Below are 21,508 nucleotides of genomic sequence, written 5' to 3'. Positions count from 1 at the left end.
TCCTCTTGTGCTTTATCACTCCGGCTAATATTTAGTCCAGCTGGCCCATTCCTGCCCACTCCACATCTCAGTTCAGATGCCTGCTCCCCGGGAAGACTGCTCTGAACCCCATCTCCTCCTTGAGGGCTCTAGCAAATCTCTGCTTATATACTCAGAAGTACAAGAAACAAAATTGTATTTTTCTGCAACTTACATTGTATTATGCATCCTTTTTATTGTGGGTTGGAAATTAAATTTCGATTAATTTAGGGTCCTCCCTCTTCACCCAAGTTTTTTTCTGAGTTCCAGGGAGAAACATAATGCCTGGTTGCCAGGAGTAGGAGTGAGTGGGGGTAAAGTGTCTGGTTCTTAAGGTCATCATCCTTCTCAGTAGCTTCCACTACAACATCCACGCTCCCACGGGGCCTGAGGATATCAGCTTAATGATGACTCCTGAGTTGCATATCAGCCTTAACCACAAGAAATCATTAGATCTAGTTTTCTCTTAGCTGCTTTTGGGTCCCTAGTGGGCTCACATGATAAGGAGATCATTCTGCCCCTTCCTCTCCAAGCGTGGCCACAGTTCTCTCTGTGAGGCCACCTAGGACTCAGCTGTTTTTGTACCACTCTTGAGCATTTCATGATAAATTTAGATTGAATAAGCAGCCATTCTAATCCACAGTGACAAGAATTCCACATTATGTATATGCCACCAAATTCCACTCTAGTATAGAACATTGCCTTTTGACTTGGAATGTACCATAAATGATATCACATTTCCCCAAACCTAGTTCTGTCAGGAAACATCTAATAAAGCACATTTATTACTAAGAGAGCTAACAGCTCATTCTGTCTCTAGATATTAACCCATAAACATGTATTGGTTTACATTATAATTTTTAGAATAAAAACGAAAATGCAGGCTCTGTGGATCCCCTGTTTCCTCCAGGATCATGACCTGAGCCCAAGGCAGACGCTTAACCAACTGAGCCACTCAGGTCTCCCTCATCAGCCTTTTAAAAGGGTTATGGGGTCCTCCAGATTTGTAGCTGACTGGCAGAAGTATGGGCAGACTGGGCACCTCACTTATGGCTGGTATCAAGGTGGGGGGCAGTCTTATGGGACTGAGCTGTTCACCTGGGAGTCTCGGCTAACTTTGGATAGTTAATGTCATAATTGAATGGACTTATGGGACATCCAGTTGGTATTAGAGAATTGGAGAATTGATCACTGTGGGTAAAAACATATCAATGAACTTCTCAAAGACAAAAATGGAAAGATATGTGACAGACCTCAAGGTATTTATTTAGACCTTGATCAGACCTTAGGATAAAAATACACATACTTGGCCTGCAAGTAACTCAGTGTGTATTTTGTAAGGGCAGAGATACATTGTCACTATCAGGAGGGGGGAAAGGATTGTATAGAAGCCAAGGAGAAAAGGAACTTCCCACAAAGAAGAAGGAAAACTGTCATGGGAAGAAATGCTAAATTCATGAAAAGATGATGGTACAGCCAAACCTCCCTTCATGTTTTCCTGCCTAGGGCTGGCCACAGTTGTCTGAGGGAGTGAGATATGTGAATTAGCAGGCCATGTATAATTGACATTAAAAAAAAAAAGTTTGAAATTACTACTTTGTCATTTAAAAATATATGCATGACCCTTCTCAATCTTGGATAAATCCCCTCACAGTTAGACCTTCTGAAAGCATTTCACTCGTGTCCCATCCCTGACTTGGCATGGATGACATCCACTGTCTGCTTAAAACTCTTCAAAGATTTCCATTTGCACTGGGTAGGGTTCAAAGTCTTCTCCCAGCCCTCGCATCCTGCATAACGAGGCCTCTGCCTGATTCTCCAGACACGCAACCCCTTTCCTGCCTTCACGCCTTCTGCCCCTGCCAGATGGAACTTTCTTCTGTTCCTAGACCCCACTGATTTCTCTTCAGCTCAGAGCCTTCCCACAGGCTAAGTCGGCTCCAGGTCGATCCCTCCTCATCTGCCCCCACCTCACTCCCTCTACCCATCTCTCCTTCAAGGTTCCTTCTTCCTAGACACTTTCTCTGATCCCCCAGTTTAAATTCCATTGTCCTACTGTACTCAGATTATACTCAGTACTTTTTCTTCCTAACACCTACTAGAGTGTGTTGTGATGCATTTATTAGGCTTACTGTGGTTTTAATTTCTACTTCCACCTAGTTCTTTGTGAGCAGAAACTGTGTTGTTCACCGCTGTATGTCCAGTGCCAAGCACATACTGCCTGTCACAGAAGACATCCTATACATATTTCTTTAAAATATGGACTGAGGGGCTCCAGGGTGCCTGGGAGGCTCTGTTGGTTAAGTGTCTGACTCTTGATTTAAGCTCAGATCATGATCTCAGGGTCGTGAGACGGAGCTCCATGTCGGCTCTGCACTGGGCATGGAGTCTGCTTGAGATTCTCTCTCTCCCTCTGCCCTACCCCCCACTCACACACACACTCTCTCTCTCTAAAAAAATAAAAATAAAATAAAGGCTGAAGTAGTTAGACAGGGTACCAGGAACAATATAGAACTTAGCTGGGCCTTAAAGGTCAAAGAGATGCCTCCTTCTCAAATGCAGTGGTAACATTCAAATACTTGGTGAAAGGACACAAACTTTCAATGATAAGGTGAGAAAGTTCTGAGGATCTAAAGAACAGCGTCATGCCTACAGCTGATAATACTGTATTATACACTTGACATTCAATAGAGTAGATCTTAAACACCCAGATAAAAGGTAATGATGGGAGAGGATGTATCAGTTAGATTATGGTAAATATTTTACAATGCATATCAAATCATTATGTCGTACATGCGATATACAATTCTGTTTGTCAATTATGTCTCAATGAAAATGGAAAAAAAAAAATAAAACAAGGCAAGGATAACAGTTAAAAAAGAAACCAAGCCAAGAAAACAGTGCGGGAGCAGTCCTGAAGGCTCCCTGAGGTGCTGGGATTAACCTGTTACTTGCTGGATCTTGAGTTCCTAGAGGATGGGGCAGGCTGCCAGAATGGGAAGGGTCCTGGGGCCTTCGGGACACAAGCTATTTGCCTAGAAGTACAAACATATTTCAGTATTTTAAAAACTGGCACGGTGGCACAGAAGTACCAGGTTGAATCGCTGTTCTGAGCAGGAGAGAGCTGAGAGCTCTCCAGCAAAGGTGGTGCTGAGATGCTTGAAAACTCATGGTTGACAAGGAGGCCACCCAGTCGTGTGATGGCAAGGCAGGCAGGACTGGATGGGGAAACCGGAGCAGTGGCTCTGCCCCCACGCAGGCTGAGCTGAGCTTCAGCGACCACGCACACAACAGGAAGAATCCGTGAGAAAACCAATGGCAATTCCTTTGACCCTGTTTGCTAAGGGGCAGATGTTGTTGTTTTAGTAGTAGTAGTATCACCGTCATCATTGCCATCGGGAACACCACTGGACAAAAGAACCTGGGATCCAGCTCTGTACTGCCACTATCTCTGTGACCATGGACAAGTCAACCACTCTGATCAAAATTTTGAGTATATGAAAAATGTGAATTTTCTGGGGAACAGGCCCATATTTTTATCAGATTCTCAAAAAGAGTCAGAAACTACTGATTTTCAGGGTGTCTGGGTGGCTCGTTAGGTTAAGCATCTGTCTTCGGTCATGATCCTAGGATGTTTTTACTTTTTTTAAGATTTTATTTATTTATTTGTCAGAGAGAGAGAGAGAGCACAAGCAGGAGGATTGGCAGGCAGAGAGAGATGTAGGCTCCCTGCTGAGTAAGGACCCCCCCCCCCCCGCCATGTGGGTCTGAGCCAAAGGCGAAAACTAAACCATCTGACCCCCCCAGGTCCCCAAATAAAAAAAATCCTTAAAAAAAAAAAAAAAAAAAAAAACTATTGATTTTCAAATTCTACATTTTCTTTTCTTTTTTTTTTCTTTTTTAAGATTTTATTTATTTGACAGAGAGAGACACAGTGAGAGAGGGAACACAAACAGTGGAAGTGGAGAGGGAGAAGCAGGTTTCCTGCCAAGCAGGGAGTCCAATGTGGGGCTCGATCCCAGGACCCTGGGATCATGACCTGAGCCAAAGGCAGATGCTTAACGACTGAGCCACTCAGGAGCCCCTAAATTCTACATTTTTGAAAAGCTTACTATTCACTTCAAATATCCAGAAACAAATGGTCTCAGCTGATATTAGGGTAAATGATATCTATTAATCACTATTCTGTTGCCCTTTATTCTAAAGGCCACCAAATTTATTTTGTATTTCCCTCAGGAAATATGCGTTACTTCATTTTTCAAACGTTGCACTCAAGAGTATTATTTGAATATAAATCACAAGACACACTTATTTCCAAATTTTAAACCTTTATTTTGAATACTTAAGCATAAAATTGTTAACAATAACCATAATATTAGTAAGAAGAAAAAATATTAAAATATGAAAGTAAGTACTGAAACACATACTTTATTTAATTTCAAAACATTTGACATGGAAACACAGGTCACCAACATCAAATAAATTCCATTGCATCCTGGCACCTGAACTTTCCCTAAAACACAAAAAAGAAGGTTCTCGGGAGCCATTAAACAAACTTTATGATTATTTGTTAAGAAAACAAAAAACCGTCGGGCGGTTCTGTACAAAAATCTTACCAAAAATGATTTCCAAGGTGTATTTATGTAGATTACTATAGTTAAAGAAAAAAATAATAATAATAAAAGAGAACAAAATATCCACCCTTACTTAAAATGTCTTAACAGTACAAGAATGGAGCATCGCTCATACAAAAACTGAAGAGACATACATTACCTGCACTCAGAAATCCCTTGCATCACTTGGTGATTTGCTCCTCCCAGACACCACTGGTGCCGTCCCCTGGTTGTGCAGAATTTGAATTCTGTTTGATATAATGCGAGACCTGCATACTCAACCAACAAAATCTTTATTTTCATGTATATTGTGTGAAAACAAATTGAGGCAAAACTGAATTCCAGCTCACCTGGAAAAAGGTATCTTTTCTCCTGCTCTGGCATCTCAGTGCTTGTTTATGAATCCCAGAGCCCTTTCTGACCTCCCCTGGACCATTCCTCAGTTTTCACCAGCCATTATACTGGTCCCTGCAGTGTGCCTCTGTGGGTTGGCAGGAAAACTTGTAGAATCAGGTTTCATGGGAGGAAAATGCATTGTCCTTCTGAAGCCCCAGTCTATGCTCCAAAAAAAAAAAAAAAAAAGCTCTATCCTGTGTGGTTAATTTCCCTGGAGTATGTGACCACATTTACAATGGGCGTTGTCAAAAATAAAACCTGAGAATAAAACCAGGCCTTGGATATTGCAATCTCAACAAGGAGGGCTAACACAACCCTAGGCAGCATTTCGACATCCTGAAATGTCTGCGGCCAGATGTTCCTGGGGCTTACCAAAATGGCATTTGATTAAGAGATTATTGCAAAGGTTGTTTTATAAATCATACGGTGGGCCATATGCATTCAAAATAGTTCCTACAATGCTAGAAAAGGAGAATTTAATACCGGAAAGTATTTACAGTGCTACCAATCAGGCAACAGAGTGGAAACGGGGCGGGGGGGTGGTGGTCTACAAATAACCAGCACCAGCATGCTTCGGGAAATGAGTGATTACATGAATTTCGCTGTTTATTAGTGCAGAGACATGCTGTAAGGATTAAATGAGAGGAAAGGAAGGGGTGGCCCAGAAGCCCATTAGTTTGCCAAATACAAAACTTGACATTTTTGAGAAAAATACAATTAAAATGTGTATATATTTTTGACAACTAAATTACAAATGTCTTTGTAATTTCTATATACGTTGTATATAAAAAGCAAGGAAAACTGCTGTATTTTTTAATGGAAAATGGGGGGTTCAATCCCTGCAAAAGCACCAAATGCATATCATTTAGGATAACGCCTCTGACACATGTTTGACAACTAAATTACACAGCTCTTTGATATACTGTGTATGAATAATGGCAATTATGGCCAATAAAATCAAAGAAAGAAAAAAAACTAATTAACACTAACATATCATTATGACTCACTAGCCTATAAAATCCTGTGCCTGCTCTAAATTGCCAGCAATTGGCAATTCCCAAATTTCTAAGGATGAAGACAATAGTTTCCAAGTAACTGGAGACACCCCAGATTTTGGGGGGCTCTCAGGAGCTTTCCCATCACTTTCTCCTATCAAAAGGCCCAAAGCACAATAATGACTTATCAAACCCACCATCCCCACTCCCAAGAATTGTAAACTGCAGTGATTAGTTTGGGATCCTAAGCAAATTATGACACTGCCTTATTTAAAAAAAAAAAAAAGATGGTGGTTAATTTTTTTAGTAGAAAGAGTATGGAATTTGGAGACAAAAGGCCTGAGTTCAAATTCCAGATTAGACATTTATTATCACTGTAACTTTGGACAGATTATTTAACCCTCCCTCAAGTGGGAATAGTAACAATGTCTACCCTCACAGAGTTGTTGTGAGGAGAAACAAAGCAAAATGAATGTGGAAATATTTAAAAATGAGGAAAAAAAACCACTCTACAAATGTTAACTCTTCCTCTGTGCTATGAACAGGCTTCATCTAAATTTAGCAGGTGAGAAAGGTACAAAAGTATCCTGCTCCAAAAATCTGAATGCACTGAAAGTAAACTGATCTTAATAGAAAGAGTAACACACTTCAGAGGGAAAGACTCTATGAAATCTGGATTTAGTAAAACTGACCCAGGTTTCACATGGAGAAAAATCTGGCAGAAATTTTCGGTAAGACATTAAACCTGTTTTTACACAGTGAGTCAACCCAGATCTTAAAAGCTTCTGTGGCTTTAAGATTCTATACGAGCATCAGAGATGCTAAATTAATTGAAATTAAAAAGCAAAAATAAAAAATCAAACTTGGCTACCGACAGCTAAGTAAAAATGAATTATCGGAAGACTTAATAAATAACTGTAGATAACAGTTTTATTCTTCCAACTTTATTACTGAAAAAATTCATAGTCAGAGATGACCTCCTAAACTCTTAAGGTCACTCCATGGTGACATCACTGAAACCCAGAAGAGGGCTGACTTTCCAAAATTTTCCTGGATGTAGGGTATTTCTGCATAAACGTACCAAGTGAGAAAACACACTGAGGCACTCTGCAAAGGCCATCAGGTCATACAAGTGTGTAAGATGTTCTTATTAGAGAAATCTGAAAAGCTTTTAAAGATTTTTTAATTTTGTGGCATAAGCCCAGATCTGCAAAATTTACAAAATAAAGTATTCTCCAGAAGTAGCATAAAAAAAAATGTATATCTCAATACAAAGTATAATAAATTGAAGGGGTAGAGGATGGAAACCACAAAACAAATTCCTTTCCTGGCTTCCTGGGCTGTTCTTTGACAACCATGGCTATGATTTTCCATGTCACTCAGTCACACACAATGCACATCTTTGTTCATCTCTGGTCCCCTGCAGTTACTCCTGTTCTGAGTTACTGAGCTTTCAAATAACTGATTTCTCCTGTTGCTTTTCTGAACTCCCTAAACGGCTCCAGCAATCAGCTCATCAGTTATCCATTCCTGACATGCATGTAGCACTGCGGGCCTCTCCCGTCTACCACTGCCTGGGTGGCGAAACCCTACACACAGGACTGAAGCGTGCGAGGAGGGGGTCTCAGTGCAACCCAGAGGAAAATTGATTTGCAAAACCAACTCAAAAGCAGCTGCCCTCCTTAAAATTCCATTGAATCTTGAGTTTCCGGAAAGTCCTCTAAGCCTAAGGGGTCCCCTACGCCTGCCTCTGAGCTTAAGGTAAACCCGGAGTTTTTATACGCATTATGAGCATTCATAAACTTCTGCAAGTATTTGGAGGTATACAGCCAGTGGTGTTTCAAGACGTCTTCCATCTCATAGCACTTGGACTGTCTGGCGTTCATTTTTCGGAAGCGCCTGAACAGTTTGTTGCCAGACTCATTTCCCTCGCTCGCCCATGCCCCAATGGAGCCATCTCTCTCAATAATTTCAGGGACATGTGCCAGGGTTTTGTGAAAATAATTGGTGATTTTGCCCTCATATCTATACTTGAACTTGGTAGAGAGGAGCTCAGCAAAACGCTGTGAATTGAAGCTATACTGGCAGAGAGATTCTGGGCACTCTTTGGCAGGACACGATGATCGCCACACCGGCTTCATCTTAAGGTAAAGGTCCATCAGCTCCCTCAGAGCTTCGTGCCTCTCCTCAGAGGGAATTAACTCACAGACTGCTTCAACGGTCTCTTGGGTCATGAGCTTCCTGGCAAAGTTGCCATTCATCCTCATGATGGGTTTCAGGTTCATCTTCTTCCGGAGATGCTTGTCCAACGTAGCCTGCCATCTCTTCCTTTCCTCTTTGGAGGCGTTGGGATTCTTGTACACCTCCCCTATCTCTAGCTGGAAAATCTTGTAGAACTCGGCTGCATTGCCAATGTCACAGTGGAGCGCATCTATGGAAGGGACCGTCTCGATGAAAGGTTTCGATGAGACCCCTTTCACCCGGTCCCGCAGCTCTTCCACCGACTCGTGGTACGGGTTAGAACGCCAGACCTCATAGCGCTCCAGGTTCTCAGAGTGGCTTCTGGTGATGGAGTGGAAGACGAGATTTTGAGACGCTTCTAGGCGGGTGGCGTCACAAAGGGTACAAATGTAGACTGAGCCAGAAGCCTCGAGGCCTTCAACTTCCCGGACGAGTTTCTCATCGTAGCCGGTGCCCCTGAAGATGAACTTGAAACTCCGAAGGATGCCTCCCATCTCGAGCATTAATTGGCTGCTCTTCATGGCCTCCCTCTCAGCAATGAGAGGGCTCAGGATGGCCGTCAGGGTCTCGTGGTCAGACTCATCCGCCAGCATGAGACACAGGGGCTTACAGCACAGTTCGGAGTTGGGTTTGACTTCTTCAAACACCTTCACATGTTCGGAGCCACGTGCTATCGTAATTTTCATGACCGTGAACGAAAACCGAACGGCCTTTTCTGGAACCACGGGCCCGCTCCCGTGCTTCTCGCTCACATCTCCCATTCCATCGCAAGACTCCTTCACCACGACGGTGAAGGGGCCGTTGAGGTAATCATCAAGGTCTTGGGCTCTCATGCCTTCCAGGATGTCTTCCTCCATGTCCATCAGAGCAGACACCAAAGCTGAATCGTAGCGGAACCGCTTCGCAATGGTGTCCACAGGGTAATCGTCCACAGAGGAGGACAGACCCGAAAGGCCGTCAATAATGCCCACGTCGGTGCTGGAGGACACGTTCTTCAGAGGCGGCTGCCACTCAAAGGGGTGGTAGCCCGGCAGGAGGACCTTCTCAGCGTTCCGAAGGGCATGCAAAGGCTGAAAAATCTGCCTCCCAGTGATGGCTTTCACGGTCCTGTACATCTTGTGGTACTGACTGCAGCTGAGGAAGGTGTTGACACGGATGGCCAGGCAGACAGCTGGCTGCAGGCCAGTGCCCCGTCCCTGCATGATGGCCTCCAGCTCGTCCGCCTGCCTGTGCTCATTCCTGGCCCTCAGCGCCAGCAGGAACAAGGTCAGACACACCGATTTCACATCTCCACCTTCTTCTTTGTCCGCGAAAGCCTTGACTTGGAGCTTGAGCTCCCTCAGGCGGTGCTTCTGAGCCCTTCGGGTCAAGGACAGGAGATGCTGGCGGGGCCGACCCCCCTTGTTAATATGCACAAAAGTCTCTTTGGATTCCTTGTGGCTTGACACGTGGTGATTGTATTTTTCCAAGCTGATCTCCTTGTTGCACTCTTTGGCTGGACATTTCACCATCAGGGAATTCAAGATGCTCAGAAAGGACCTCACTGGGCTCTCTAGGTCGGTAGGGAAGCAGGGATATTGGCAACAGGGACAGTAGCTGCCCATGACTTTCAGGCATCTGAGAATGCAGATCCTGCAAAAGACGTGCTTACAGGTGGTCTCCACGGGATCAGCCAGGATGTGTTCACAAATCTGGCAGGAGATGGATTTCACAAAATGTGCCGGGAAGTCCACGGCAAGAAGCTTGGTACTAAGATGTATATGACTGCAGTTGGAAATCTTCTGCATCACTTCTTTGCTGCTAATCCTTGCCTGGGCTCTCCTCTTGTGCCGACGGGCTCTTCTAGCTTGGTGAACCGCGGTTTTGAGTTTTTTGCTGAGCTGCATGTTTGGCTGATGGCTCTTCCTCTTGAGTCCCTGGCGGGCAGCGTGGCAGATGTCACAGGATGATGTGTGGGGGTGCCACTCCATGGTTGCATTCCTTGGGAAGGAAACCTCACATGGGGCGCTGCTAAACTTCTTGTACATGATGCGCCAGCAGTTATGGCAGAACTCAGTGGGGTGGATGGAGTCAACATCTGCTTTCACGTCCATCCGGAAGACCTTGGCAATGAGGTCTGGCCAGGATGTAGCTCTCCTTTCCTTCTTTCGTAAAAGGACTTGGGTTTTACCATCCACGGGCCCATGGACTGGATATCTTCTATTGTGCTCATCGGTTTTAAAAGAATTCCCACAGATACGGCAGAGATGTCGAAGGTTGGCTTGGTGGATGGCTTTGTCTCTTTCTTTCCCATCATCATGGGATTTCTTCAGAAACTTAGGGTGAACGTTTACTGCTGGTTGACTCAGAGCTGGCTTCTGACCATCAGCCTTGTCCGGGACTCCTGGAGATTGCTCCAGAGAGGGTTTCCCCTCAGAGGAAACTTTCTTTTCTTTTTGAGCCTCTTCAGGTGCCTTTTCAAAAGATCGCACCCTGAATAGTTTAAATTTCCATTCTGAAAATTTGATATGTGGGTGCTGAATTTCATCTGGGGCAGAAGCGAGCCCCAGGGTGGGTGGCAAAGAGACAGCCATGCTGGCTGAGATTCCTGAGAACAATGAAAAAAGTCAGATGAAGAAAAAATTCAATATTCCACTGATGCATCTTAGAAGGAATAAAAATTAATACATTCATTCATTCATTGAATGAAATTGAATGAAAAAAAGTTACTTATTAAACTTCTTATTTTAATATACTCTGTTAGGTGCTGAGTATACAGCAGAGAACATTCATTCTCTGCTTTGACCGTGTCCATGGTTATCTTTACCAACATGCACCACTGTGGTTCATTTTATGTATATTTGTACAATCTTATTTTCTTGCCACCAAAACCTTAAGGTCATTGAGGACAGAATCTCTGAGTGATTCATCTCTATCTCTCCAACATTCTAGTACATACTAGGGCTGAATAGTTATTTGCGGAATAAATACAAGGAAAAACTGGCTAGTAAAACCATGGAAAAGTCATATTTCCTGCATTGTATTAGCCTCATTGCACTAGATGGACAATATATTTCCAGCTTTTTAAAGCAGTCTCCCAGGAGGTTGTTTGTTTATTTCTTCCAAGCGGGTCATAAAGGGATGATAAAGCTACAAACCCAAAGAAACTAATTACTCACTACTTGAAAGGATGAAGTGAATTTTGAGGCTTTATGAATGCTAAATAATAATAAGTATCATGGATAGTAATTATGCTTACAATTTTAATTAGTGAACACTGCTGTAAATTATAAGGCTGTGTCTACATTAGAAACAAAATACCACAGAACTCTAAAGCTGCCATAGTATGAACTTACAAAGATTCCCAAGGACTTTTAAAATGAAAAATTCAAGTAGTGTCAGGAAAAAATCATACAGGCCATCCTGGAAGTCATTACTAGACAATGGTCATTAGCTTGATAGTTTGTAATAAGAAGAGGTAGGAGTAATATTTTTCTTCTGATAAAAAATATTAGCAATTGCATCTGCCAGGAAACCTTACCAATCTGGGGAGGGCTGCAGAAAAAAAAGTCTGCAAATGCCATTTGAGTCCTCTTCTGATCCTATTAGCCCAGTATTTTCAAAATTCCTTAGTACACATCACTGGAAAAACAGCAACTGCGTTTCAACCCATAATCTATTTCTCCCAGATTGCTGGGGTTAACACTCTTAACCCACAAATTATGTGAAGCAACACTTTTTACCCCTGAATTAATTAGCTACCTAGATTGGGGAGCCTGGGTGGCACAGTCCGTTTGGACATCTGACTCTTGATTTCGGCTTAGGTCATGATCTCAGGGTCGTGACATCCAGCCCCACATCAGGCTTTGTGCTTAGCACAGAATCTGCTTGAGCTTCTCTCTCCCCCTCTGCCCCACTCCCACCCCGGACTCATACTCTTTCTCTCTATAAATAAATAAATAAATAAATAAATAAAATCTTTTTTAAAAAATTAACTAACCAACTTGATGGGTTTTTTTTTTAAGATTTTATTTATTTTGACAGAGAGAGACACAGTGAGAGAAGGAACACAAGCAGGGGGAGTGGGAGAAGCAGGCTCCCCACTGAGCAGGGAGCCCAATGTGGGGCCAGATCCCAGGACCCTGGGATCATGACCCGAGCCGAAGGCAGACACTCAACGAATGAGCCACCCAGGTGCAGTTGAGATGTTTTTATAGAGTTACGTGGTCATGGAGGCTAACCCTCAGATGAACAGCTGGGTGGGCTGGGGCTTGCAAGGAAGGAGGTGCAGCGGTCAATCCTGACTGCTCTACCGAAGCTTCTTTTCAAGTCATCCCTTTAAACTACAGACGTTTGGTCCATCGTGCATGCCCTAGTCTTCAGAGGCTGATGTTCTTCATGAAAACTACAAGTCAATTTCCAAGACATGGTTAAAAAGGAAATCCTGTTCAATTGTTCTTTATGCAGGACGACCGTGTCAAATCTAAACAATTTCAATCATCTTCAAGGTCTCATTAATCTCAAAAGTGTTTCACCTGCAGCCCAGAAAACACTGGGCTTGTTGTTTAGTGTTCAGTTATGTTCCTAAATTCTGTCCTGTGTCAGGTGTGAAGACCTCCCAGGTCTCCCCGGCCCCATTGGCTAGAACTCCTTCTCAAATGCCTTTTCATTCCATTAGACTTTTTCTACCTGGTCTTTTTGTATCATGATTGTTCTCTGGATTTCCAAGATAGTCTTCTGAATTTTTATTTTTAAAAAACTGCATCACCATCAATGGAGTTAAATAATGAACTTTCATAATGAGTAAGTCAACCACAGGCATTTTGGAGGGATCTCTAGAATTCTCTCCCCACCCTACCCACTCCCCTCCTGACTCCCACTGGCCTGAACTGTTATGTCCAAATCTGCCAAAATACATTCATTTATTTTTTTTTAAAGATTTTATTTATTTATTGGTCAGAGAGAGAGAGGGAGAGCGAGCGAGCATAGGCAGACAGAGTGGCAGGCAGAGGCAGAGGGAGAAGCAGGCTCCCTGCTGAGCAGGGAGCCCGATGCGGGACTCGATCCCAGGACGCCAGGATCATGACCTGAGCCGAAGGCAGCCGCTTACCCAACTGAGCCACCCAGGCATCCCCAAAATACATTCATTTAAATACTCCCAGAGAAAGCTTACCATCACCAATCAATTATTAGCCACTGACATCCAAATCAAATGTATTTGTTGTTTTCAACTCAACTGCTAAAACTTTATCCAAACTAGAAGCAAGAAGGCGGTAGAAGGGATGTGTTATTCTTGTTTTGAGGGAAATATACACCAAGATGTTAATCATAATTATCTGTGGATGTTACAGATTCTTTTTAAGGATTTTATTTTTAAGTAATCTCTACACCCAACGTGGGGTTCAAACTCACAACCCCGAGATCAAGAGTCACATGCTTCACCAACTGAGCCAGCCAGTCAACCCCAGCTATAGATGTTTTATATTTTTCATCTTACCCATGATTTCTACTTTTTCTGAAATAAACATGTATTACTTTTAGAAGACAGAACTCTGAATAACTAGATCTAATGAGGTATGTTTTATCTATCTGGTTAACAAAGATTGAAAATACTACTACTCAACATTAATGAAGGTATGGGGAAATGCAAGTGTCTTCATACATTCTTGGGAGAACTATAAATTGGTATAATATCTCTAGTGGACAATTTAACCATTTTTAAAAAAAGTTTAACTATATCTTGTCTTTGATGCAATCAACTTGCTTTTTAGGAAGTTATTCTAGAGAAACATTCCCACAGGTCATTTCTTGTGTGGGAATAAATATTCCATAAGTTATTCCCACAGTGAATATTGCATGGAGAGAGATGGAGACAAAGAAAGAGATTTATATTAAAAAAATTATTTGTTACTTTTAAAAAAACAGGAAATAGCATAAATAATCACCAACAGGACATTATTAAGTAAACTCTGGTCCAGAAATACAATGGAAAACAACACAGACATTTAACATTGCCATATGCTTTAATGCATATGTACAATTTCCCTATGCATCAATGATGCAGAAAGATACCCACATGACAATGCAGAAACAGGATAACAAGAGCTGGCAGGATTCCATTTACGCACATTTGCCCACATCTACAAGCACACACTTCCTGGGAGGATACGCCCTAAAATCTTAACAATGTTTATTCTCCAAAAACAGAGATACTGTAACAAGGTCTCCTTAATTTTGTTTTATTCATTCTTACATCATTTTAATTTTGTATCACAAACATGTATTATTTTTTAAATTTTGTGATCAAATTACTTTAGGGGAAAAAATGTTTTAAAAACTAGATTTATGGGGCGCCTGGGTGGCTCAGTGGGTTAAGCCTCTGCCTTCAGCTCAGATCATGATCTCAGGATCCTGGGACTGAGTCCCGCATCGGGCTCTCTGCTTGGCAGGGAGCCTGCTTCTTCCTCTCTCTCTCTGCCTGCCTCTCTGCCTACTTGTGATCGCTATCAAATAAATAAATAAAAATAAAATTTTTTTAAAAAAACTAGATTTATATGTACCCATTGTCATTTTTCTTTATTTCTTCCTAAATCCCCCCCCAAAGTTTTAAGACCTGGCTAAGCCTCAGATCTGATCAACAACCTCATTTTTCTTTTCTAGTGAACGAGTAGAAAGCCAACAAAAATATGGACCTCGATAGAGCAGGAAGTTGGGATTATGTAAGAGTCATTGTGTGGTCATCGTTTGACACTCGGGAATCTTACAAATGCCAGATCTCTCTTCTAACGAAAGATCTTAGCAGCAGACCAGCCTCGCTTGCAGGTTCAGCTCTGTTCCCATGAGGCACGGCAGTGCCATCTCAATGTGGCTGTCACCTGCCATCACAGCTGTGGGGTCTTTGTCAACACAGGGCACAGATTCATTTGGACAAACCAGGCTGGGATAGCGTGGCCCGGATAAAAGCTTCAGTGTGGTGAGTGCTCGACAAGCTGGTTTCAGAGGCTGAGTCACACAGCAGCACCACCTCCCACTCCCAGCCCGGCCTCCACCTTACACACGCCTACATCCAAGCCCTTGACCCACAGTCTCCCCTCTTCACATCCTCGACTTCGTCTGTGTACAATGGCCAAGTGACCACTGTGTGCCCAAGCGTGACCCCTCGTTGTCGCACCTATCCCACTCATGCACCCAACCATTCACCCCATAAATACCCATCTCTACTTTCTGCCCAACACGTTCACCCCATAAATACCCATCTCTACTTTCTGTCCAACACCATCATCAAAAAGTCAGCAGCAACAGCAGCCTTTCTATAAGTCTCAGGCATCCACAAAATGACCCTCAGATTTTTTCCCTTCCTCCAGGCAACGTCTTGCTTGAACTACTTCAGAAAGAGAAGGGCACGGTCACACACCCTAGTCTGGAATCCCAGTTCAAGGACATAATCTCGGTGTAGCGTCTCTACAGTGGCAATTCTAAAAATTATTATGTGTTAGAATCACTGGGGAGCTTGTGTAAAAAAAAAAAAATAATAATAATGCAGATCATCTGGCTCCAGAGATTCTGTTTCAGCTTATCAAGCATGGAGTCCAGAAATCTCATTTGTTAAGCATTTCGGGGATTCTGCTGTGAGGAGTAGCCCATGATCACACTTTGAGAAAAGCTCCAATTGAGTTCAGGAAATTGCTGGCAATACTGGGAGTACCTGGGAAACTACATTTCCTCCCACCCTGAAATTTGTTTGCTGATTACTTACCGTGCCTAGACAAGCACAACATTTCTTTCCAAGAGTCACACCTTCCTTCCGATAATTTATTTACTCATTTATTCGAGAAGCACTCTAAAGGTTTCCTCTGCTCACCATACTCATTTACAGCAATTTGGAGATCTGTATCTTCTCTATGAACCTACACTGTCTTCCTGAACTTGACTTCTTATCCCTTTCCAGTTTTTACACATTAGAAAGAAAAATTAAATTGTTGTCAGCTTCCCTTGATCCCTCCCCTCATCCCCTGCAAAGAAAAGAAGCCCAAGTCCTTCTGATTAGAAACACAAAAATGTAATAAATATTGTGGCTCAGGGCATGAAAGTATGAGTGTTACCTTGCTCAGCAGGCTGCCTGGCCAAAAGGTTGGGATGTCTGTAATTCAGTTGGTATGACTTGATAACCAAAGAGAAGGCCAAGTGTGCTCTCCTCCCCCTCTTGGCTCTCTCAGCGCCCTCAGAGCAGACAGCTGCATTATTTATCAGCTTCCACTGTCCTTCCCAGCCTCCCCCCACCACAGAGGGCTAACCACACAAGCCAGCAGCCAATCACAGGCCAGGAGCCTCCAGCTCCAGCTGGCACCTGGCTCTTCAGGAAGCTTCGCTGGGGACCCGAGTGTCATGGGGGTGTGCTGGAACATTGCCAGAGCTGCCAGTTCACTCCCCAAGCCTGTCTGGGTTGGACATAAACTTGTCAACAGAAGTTCTGGCTTCTGCCAAAAGATGCGATGGCCCTGTGCCTCAGTTTCCTCATCTGTAAGATAGAAATGCTAATAGCATATACCTCAGAGTCAGCGACATTATACAGTGAGAATTATCACAGGAAAATGTGGGGGACGGTGTCTGCCCTTAGTAGAAATTCACCACATACTAACTCTGATTATTTTTATTCTTACTTTGAAATAAGATCCAAACCCATCCCAGAATCCTCCTACCTGGTCAATTCTCAGTCAGGGAAGGTTGTACTCCTTGCAACAACACTAGGTTTAAACAAGACTAAACATATTTTGAAGTAAACAGGCCTGGATTTGAATCATGCCTCAGGTCTTCAATACCTTACTTAAATTTTGGGATCCAGAATCTCCTCATCTACAAATTGGATTGATCATTTTAGCCCCGAGCAATAGGCTAGGCTTCTAAGTGCTTTATGTATTATTTAATTGTCCCAGCAATCTATACATTTGACATTATTATCTCTAAAGAGGAGCAGTACAAGTTTAGAGCAATGGAGAACCCATCCAGGGTCACACAACTACTAGCTGGTGAATGTGGGTTCCTTAAGCACTCCACTCCACTGTAAAGGAATAATAAAAGCTAGTCTGTAGTTGTAGGGGAAGATGACTCAAGAATATACTTCTGGGGGCACCTGGGTGGCTCAGTGGGTTAAAGCCTCTGCCTTCGGCTCGGGTCATGATCTCAGGGTCCTGGGATCAAGCCCCGCATCGGGCTCTCTGCTCCACAGGGAGCCTGCTTCCTCCCCTCTCTCTCTCTGCCTGCCTCTCTGCCTACTTGTGATCTCTGTCTAATAAATAATAAAATCCTTTAAAAATAAATAAAAAATAAATAAATAAGAATATACATCTGTTTACTTAACACCATCTCTGTTTCAAACCCCATTCTTAGTTCTTAGGCCAGGTTTATTCCCAAAGTACATCTCTGTCCAGCTAGTATGTGAGGGATCTTCTATGTTCTCATTTGATTCTTAGCAAAAACTGTCAAAGGGGTAGGTGCAAGGACTTAATCTGTGCTGTGCTGCCCTTGTAAGACACTCCTCTTATATCTCCAATATTTTTTTTTTAGTTATAGCCAATGTAATTTTTTTTAATTTTATTTATTTATTTATTTGACAGAGAGAGAGATCACAAGCAGGCAGAGAGGCAGGCAGAGACAGAGAGGGGGGAAGCAGGCTCCCCGCTGAGCAGAGAGCCAGATGCGGGCTCAATCCCTGGACTCTGGGATCATGACCTGAGCTGAAGGCAGAGGCTTTAACCCACTGAGCCACCCAGGTGCCCCGTATCTCCAATATTTTGCACTTGGGCCAATCTAACCGCACAGCAGTCCTGGGCACACAGCTCCTGCTCCCTAAGCTAAAGTCAGAACAGGAGCCACTGCAATCATATTGGGAGAGATGGCCTGTGGCTTCTACGTGCTTCGGTGTGTTTGTGCTCACAGGGATAGACCCATCACCTGAGGTCCATATGACACTGAGACAGGGCAGGTGGGAGCTAAGAATTCCCTAAAGATGGTGTCCATGTTCAGATCAGCAGGAAGCAGGACCTGCAGGATGGGTGGGCTTTATAGCCTTTAAGTCCTTCATTCAGTGGGGTCAGGTAGAGAGGAGACAACACAGCAGACAGGAAGACGATGCCCTTCCCATCCATCCTCCCATGGTCCAAAACCCTGCATCTTCCCTGGACTCAGGGAAAGAGAAAGGGCCAGATGTTCTTGCTTCATGTTGAAGGAAATAGGAAATTATCACAGAATTAGAAAAAGCAGGGAGTCCCAGCTTCCAAGGATCAGGCAGGCTTCGGTTCTAAAGACTCACCTAGAAGTTAAGCGATACTAAGGTGGCCAACCATCCCACTTTTCTGGAACTTTCCTGAAGTCCAAACAAACAATGTCAGTGGGTCACGTGACAATGTCCCACGTGACAAACCCCACCTGGCGCAAACTCGGACTTCCATCATAAAACGGCAAAGTCAGAGCTGCCTAGGATGCCACGTTGTTCTGAGCAAATTAAAAATAAAACTGTGCTGACAGATCTTGGCCTAATTTAACAGGAGGAAAAGCACAAAAAGGCCAAACTGGCATTTGGACGATTCGATGCCCATTTCCAGCCTTGAGCCCGGCACTCCCCGCTGTGTGATTAGCTGCAGTTAATTCTGGAAGTGTCTAAAGGCCCTGCACTGGCCTGGCTCCCTCTGGGCATGTGCACCTGGCGGCTGTCCCTCCTTCCCCCAGCCTCTCCATCCGAGCCCCCAACTCTCTTCAGCAAGTTGCCTACATTTATCCCCTTGGCTCTCTGCAGGCCCTTTGAAGAGAACTTTTCAAATTCAATTTCTTCCCAGACAGCCATGAGCTCCAGTTGTTGATACCAATCAAAATCCGCCCTCGCAGCCGAGGTCTGAGCGTGTGAAGGCGGCGTTTTGCGCTTTTATCATAAACCAGCAGATGCTCTTCACTGACATCGTGATTACACGTATAAGCTTGTATCTATGTATCTCCAGCTTGTAAAACTCCTGCCTCCTAACATCGCCAACCCGAACGCCAGAGCTAAAAGGGAACTTGGAGGTTATCAGACCCGATGAACACATCTCATAGGTGAGAAACAGTCACCAAAGGGCAATGTCTTGCTCAATGTCGCAGGACAGAATTAGAAGCAGAAATAGCATTACAGACCAGGTCTCTAGGATCCCAGGGTCCCAGGACAAGATTCTTCCCACTGCGCTGGAAAGGGAGCATTCCTCCCTCTCCCGCCCCCGTGCCATCTGGCTTCCCTTAGCCTGGAAAGGAACTTGAGTTGGCAAAGAAGCGGAGCCTTCATAGGTCACTGCTAGATGAGAGCCTTCCGTGAGAAAGCGAACTTGCCCCAGTGCCGGGAGCCGAAAGCCAGCATCTCTACACGCTCATTGCTCCCCCACTTCCCCAGTCTTGAAATTGCCTTCTAATTAACTCAATGTGGATTATCCCTGTTAGTAAATTTTCTAATGTGTTATTAATTGCTCTGAACGTCAGCTGCAGCTCATTCTCCACAAATTCTAGAGTGCCGCCGCGGGCTTTCTTGTGTCCGGGAGGCTGTTTCTAAACAACCACTGCCATCGTGTGGGCAAAAATGGTCCCTCAGGAAAAGCCATTCTTGAGCCTAAAAAACTCTGAAATTGGATCCATGAACCGATTCCAGGAGCCATTAAGTTTGGTTCTCTTCTCTCCTCCCCTTTTCCCCGACTTTTCTTCTTCTCCTCCTCCTCCTCCTCCTCCTCCTCCTCTTCTTCCTCCTCCTCCTTCTTCTTCTTCTTTCTTTTTTTAGCAAAGAACCTTCTTTTTTTTCAAGATTTTATTTATTTATTTGACAGAGAGAGATCACAAGTAGGCAGAGAGGCAGGCAAAGAGAGAGGGGAGGAAGCAGGCTCCCTGCTGAGCAGAGAGCCCGATGCAGGGCTCGATCCCAGGATCCTGAGATCATGACCTGAGCTGAAGGTAGAGGCTTAACCCACTGAGCCACCCAGGCGCCCCGACTTCTATCCTCCCTAACCTTCCCCTCCACCACCCCCTACCTCCGTCAGATTCCCCCATAATTCCTATAGACGAAGAAAGAATGCCAAAAGTTTAGGCAATCCAAACAACTTCCTCAAGACCCCACACCTAGCTAACTGCAGTCTTCCCCTGAAGTCAAGAGCGGTCCAACATGCTAACTGCTAACTCTGCACTGCTAACTGGCCCCAGAAAACATGTAATAAATACCTTCTCCTCACTCCGCAAACAAGTAAAGACATGAAGACTGTGCCCTCATGAGGGAGTTTGAGGACCTGAGAATGACGTCCAGTATTTAGGACTCTACTAGACATCCTTTCTGATTTGCAGGCGTCTGACCCATCTTCAAGCCCCAAATATAAGAAGTTGTTTCTTTCTTCCTTGTCATATTTAGCTGTCAAGGTGTAAGAATGAGTTACAACATCAGTGTAGGATGAATTTGATTGAAATTTCTTAAAGCTGGAATTCAAGTTTGAGGAATGAGCCCTCTCAGCCTAGAGTAAACATAACAGCCTGAGATTAGTACTCACAGGACAGCAAAAGACAATTTTACAAAAAGCCACACTGGACAACAAAAAGCTCTACAATTTGGGGGTTTCCAAAATTTCACAATGATTTTTGGAGGGTGAAAAAAAGACACTTTTAAACAAAGGGACTTAAACTACAATTTAAATTAATTTAACTGTGTTTCTGTCTATAGTTACTGTGGGGTTTGATTTTCTATATAATGAGAGCAATTGCTATGTTTTTAATAAATGTTAATGAAAAACTGCTCTTTTCAACTTATGAATAGTGGTTCTAGAGAGAGATGGAAAGATAGAATCAACTCCTAATTATTTTCAAGCAAAAATCTGCCCTTGAATAGTCTGTAATGTGTTTCTTAAAAAATAGTTTATAATTTACTATGTGAGTTAGATGTTTATCTTGTTATATACTTTTCCTGGGACATTCTTCCCACTCAAAGAGCATAGTTTCCAAATGCAAGTAAAATCTCACTTTGCCATTATCATTACAGAAAAGAGAAATGTCTGTATCTTTATTTCCACAACGAGGGATGGCTATGGGTAGTAACAATTCACTTCATTAAATAAGTTTTGTAAAGACCAATCTGGATTCTACTCTTTCCTGTCTTCATGTCAATCTTAAAAAATATCTTTGCTTTGTGACAGGAAGAGAGGGACAAGCTGAATTGAGCTTTAGTTGAGATTTGCCGTCCTTTGTACTTCTAGCAAAAAAAGAATATATCATCAT

General features: G+C 43.4%; 1 protein-coding gene across 1 annotated transcript; it reads right to left on the bottom strand.

Moving 5' to 3' along the window:
- Positions 1 to 7,280: 7,280 nt before the first annotated feature.
- Positions 7,281 to 16,441, bottom strand: RAG1 (recombination activating 1). Its single transcript, XM_032841029.1, has 2 exons — positions 16,345 to 16,441; positions 7,281 to 10,850 (listed from the first exon to the last, which is right to left on the bottom strand). The coding sequence occupies exon 2, from the start codon at positions 10,834 to 10,836 to the stop codon at positions 7,705 to 7,707; it is 3,132 nt and encodes a 1,043-aa protein (XP_032696920.1). The 5' UTR covers positions 10,837 to 10,850; positions 16,345 to 16,441; the 3' UTR covers positions 7,281 to 7,704.
- Positions 16,442 to 21,508: the final 5,067 nt, after the last annotated feature.

The sequence above is a fragment of the Lontra canadensis genome, unplaced genomic scaffold (assembly GCF_010015895.1).
Source record: "Lontra canadensis isolate GAN:19392208 unplaced genomic scaffold, GSC_riverotter_1.0 scaffold118, whole genome shotgun sequence".
NCBI classification, from domain to species: domain Eukaryota; kingdom Metazoa; phylum Chordata; class Mammalia; order Carnivora; family Mustelidae; genus Lontra; species Lontra canadensis.
This window is presented reverse-complemented; position numbering and strand designations above follow the sequence as displayed.